Genomic DNA, 1,821 nt, shown 5'->3' on the forward strand with positions numbered 1-1,821 from the left:
GTTGGTGTTGATATGAAGCAACTATCTGGTGCTCGTCCAGGATCATTCTGCGTGAGAGTTTTTTCTGTGGAAGAGATCAAATATGTGATTCACAATGCTTGTGCTTCTTATCTAATTGGAATGAAGCCATTGAGGATGCTCTAAATTCGGTACTCGCTTTTTAGTCTTAACGCAATGTTATGCTGGGTTCTAGACTTCTAGGCTTCTGGTACTACTAGTACTCTGTTTTGCGATAAAGGGACTCTCCAACATCGGAAATAAATATGAACCTATATGCTAAGACTGTTCATTGCTATATCTCTATTTGAGCTTATAATCTCACTAAAAATAACACACAATTACATAATGCTTAGTAATGCTTCATCTTATGTTTGCAATGACTGCTTGTCTTGTAAAGCATGCTATGCTTCCAATCTTGTAACAGCCTCAAGGATTTTAAGTGCATGTATCTTCGTACAAGAGCCACTAAGTTATAAATGGATACTCAATTCCTTAGACGGAAATGCACAGAGCGCCACTATATGAGCACCCCTTATTGGCATTTCTTTTGATATGAACAAAAATATTGGGGATAAAATCGATATCCACATATATATCTCATAAATTCAGCATACAAATGAGATATTGAACAAATAATTTGATTCAGTTGTTACTTCAAAGCAGAAGTGCAGAAATACAAGTCTCAGTGCTCTAACCTTTCCACATGAACATATCAAATATGCAATTTACAATGTATTGCTTGTCTTCCACTCTTCTTTCTTGTAAGTGAGCTCTTGGTTTGCGTTTTCAAAGGTTATGTCAAGTACTAATACAGCTCTGTATGCAATATTACGCATATCAGAAATGGGGACCTAGACGAAACTTATATTTAACTAAATAATAGTGCACATATGAAGCAATCTATTTCAACTCTTCCTGAATCTTTGTAATCATTGAACTACATTAGTACCTATCTTAATCCAAGGATGAGCAACAATTATGCCAGAACTAACAACAATACAAGAAAGTAGTAAAGCATTGGCACACATAACGTGGCATGAAATCAAACTACCTTTGGTACCTATCTCCCACTGGCTCAAGTCTAAGAACTACTATATCCTCTAATCCAATTAATAACCCCATCAAACTCCCATTCCCGCGGCATGAACCGGTTCGAACCCTCCATCCTAAACTCTGCAATGTGAGCACCAAGCTTTGCTAATTCCCTATCAAGCTCAGTAAAACCCACACAGTCCCTAACATCCAAAACCGCAAGCTCCCTGCACCCCTTGATCAACACAATAAGCTCCCTCTTGCGAATCTTGGCCTTCCTCAAACACAAGTACTTAATCTTGGGCACATATTTCACAATGTCCTTAGCCAAATCCACATCAACCAATGCATGAGACATATGCAACCCCTCAAAACCTCTACAAGTCCTCCCAATGTGCTCTAGTATATCTCTCATTATATTCATATAATGGCTAGCTGCAGATTCCGGGTATCTTTAAAAACTGAGTCTCCCCTCGGCTACGATTAACAGCAAACTTGACCAACTTAGAAACACAGAAACGACTCCATTCGATCCCAAACTCTCTCGCATATCTTCTGATAAAGTAATCCAAACAAGAACTCTCGTCATCGTCGTCGAAAGTAAAAACGGGAAAGCGCCAGGGATGAATGACTGTACCATTTTCAGTCTCCGCCAGTAAAACAATGCGTTTCCACAAAGAAGGAGTGAGGCTTGCTCTGTACCATGATTTACAGACAGAGGGGACAGACAGTAGTAAAGACTCTGTTCCGACTTTGTCCAAGATGTTGAGCCAACAGTCTTTGGGTAAG

General features: G+C 39.3%; 1 protein-coding gene across 1 annotated transcript; it reads right to left on the reverse strand.

The window, feature by feature from the left end:
• Nucleotides 1-1,081: 1,081 nt before the first annotated feature.
• Nucleotides 1,082-1,447, reverse strand: LOC101313626. Its single transcript, XM_004304854.1, has one exon. It carries the CDS (start codon nt 1,445-1,447, stop codon nt 1,082-1,084), a length of 366 nt encoding a protein of 121 aa, XP_004304902.1.
• Between the last annotated feature and the right edge of the window lie 374 nt (nt 1,448-1,821).

The sequence above is a fragment of the Fragaria vesca genome, linkage group LG6 (assembly GCF_000184155.1).
Source record: "Fragaria vesca subsp. vesca linkage group LG6, FraVesHawaii_1.0, whole genome shotgun sequence".
NCBI lineage: Eukaryota > Viridiplantae > Streptophyta > Magnoliopsida > Rosales > Rosaceae > Fragaria > Fragaria vesca.

Excerpts from the sequence above, each read along its gene's own strand:
- LOC101313626 (XM_004304854.1), bottom strand. The coding sequence starts at position 1,447 with ATGAGAGATATACTAGAGCACATTGGGAGGACTTGTAGAGGTTTTGAG.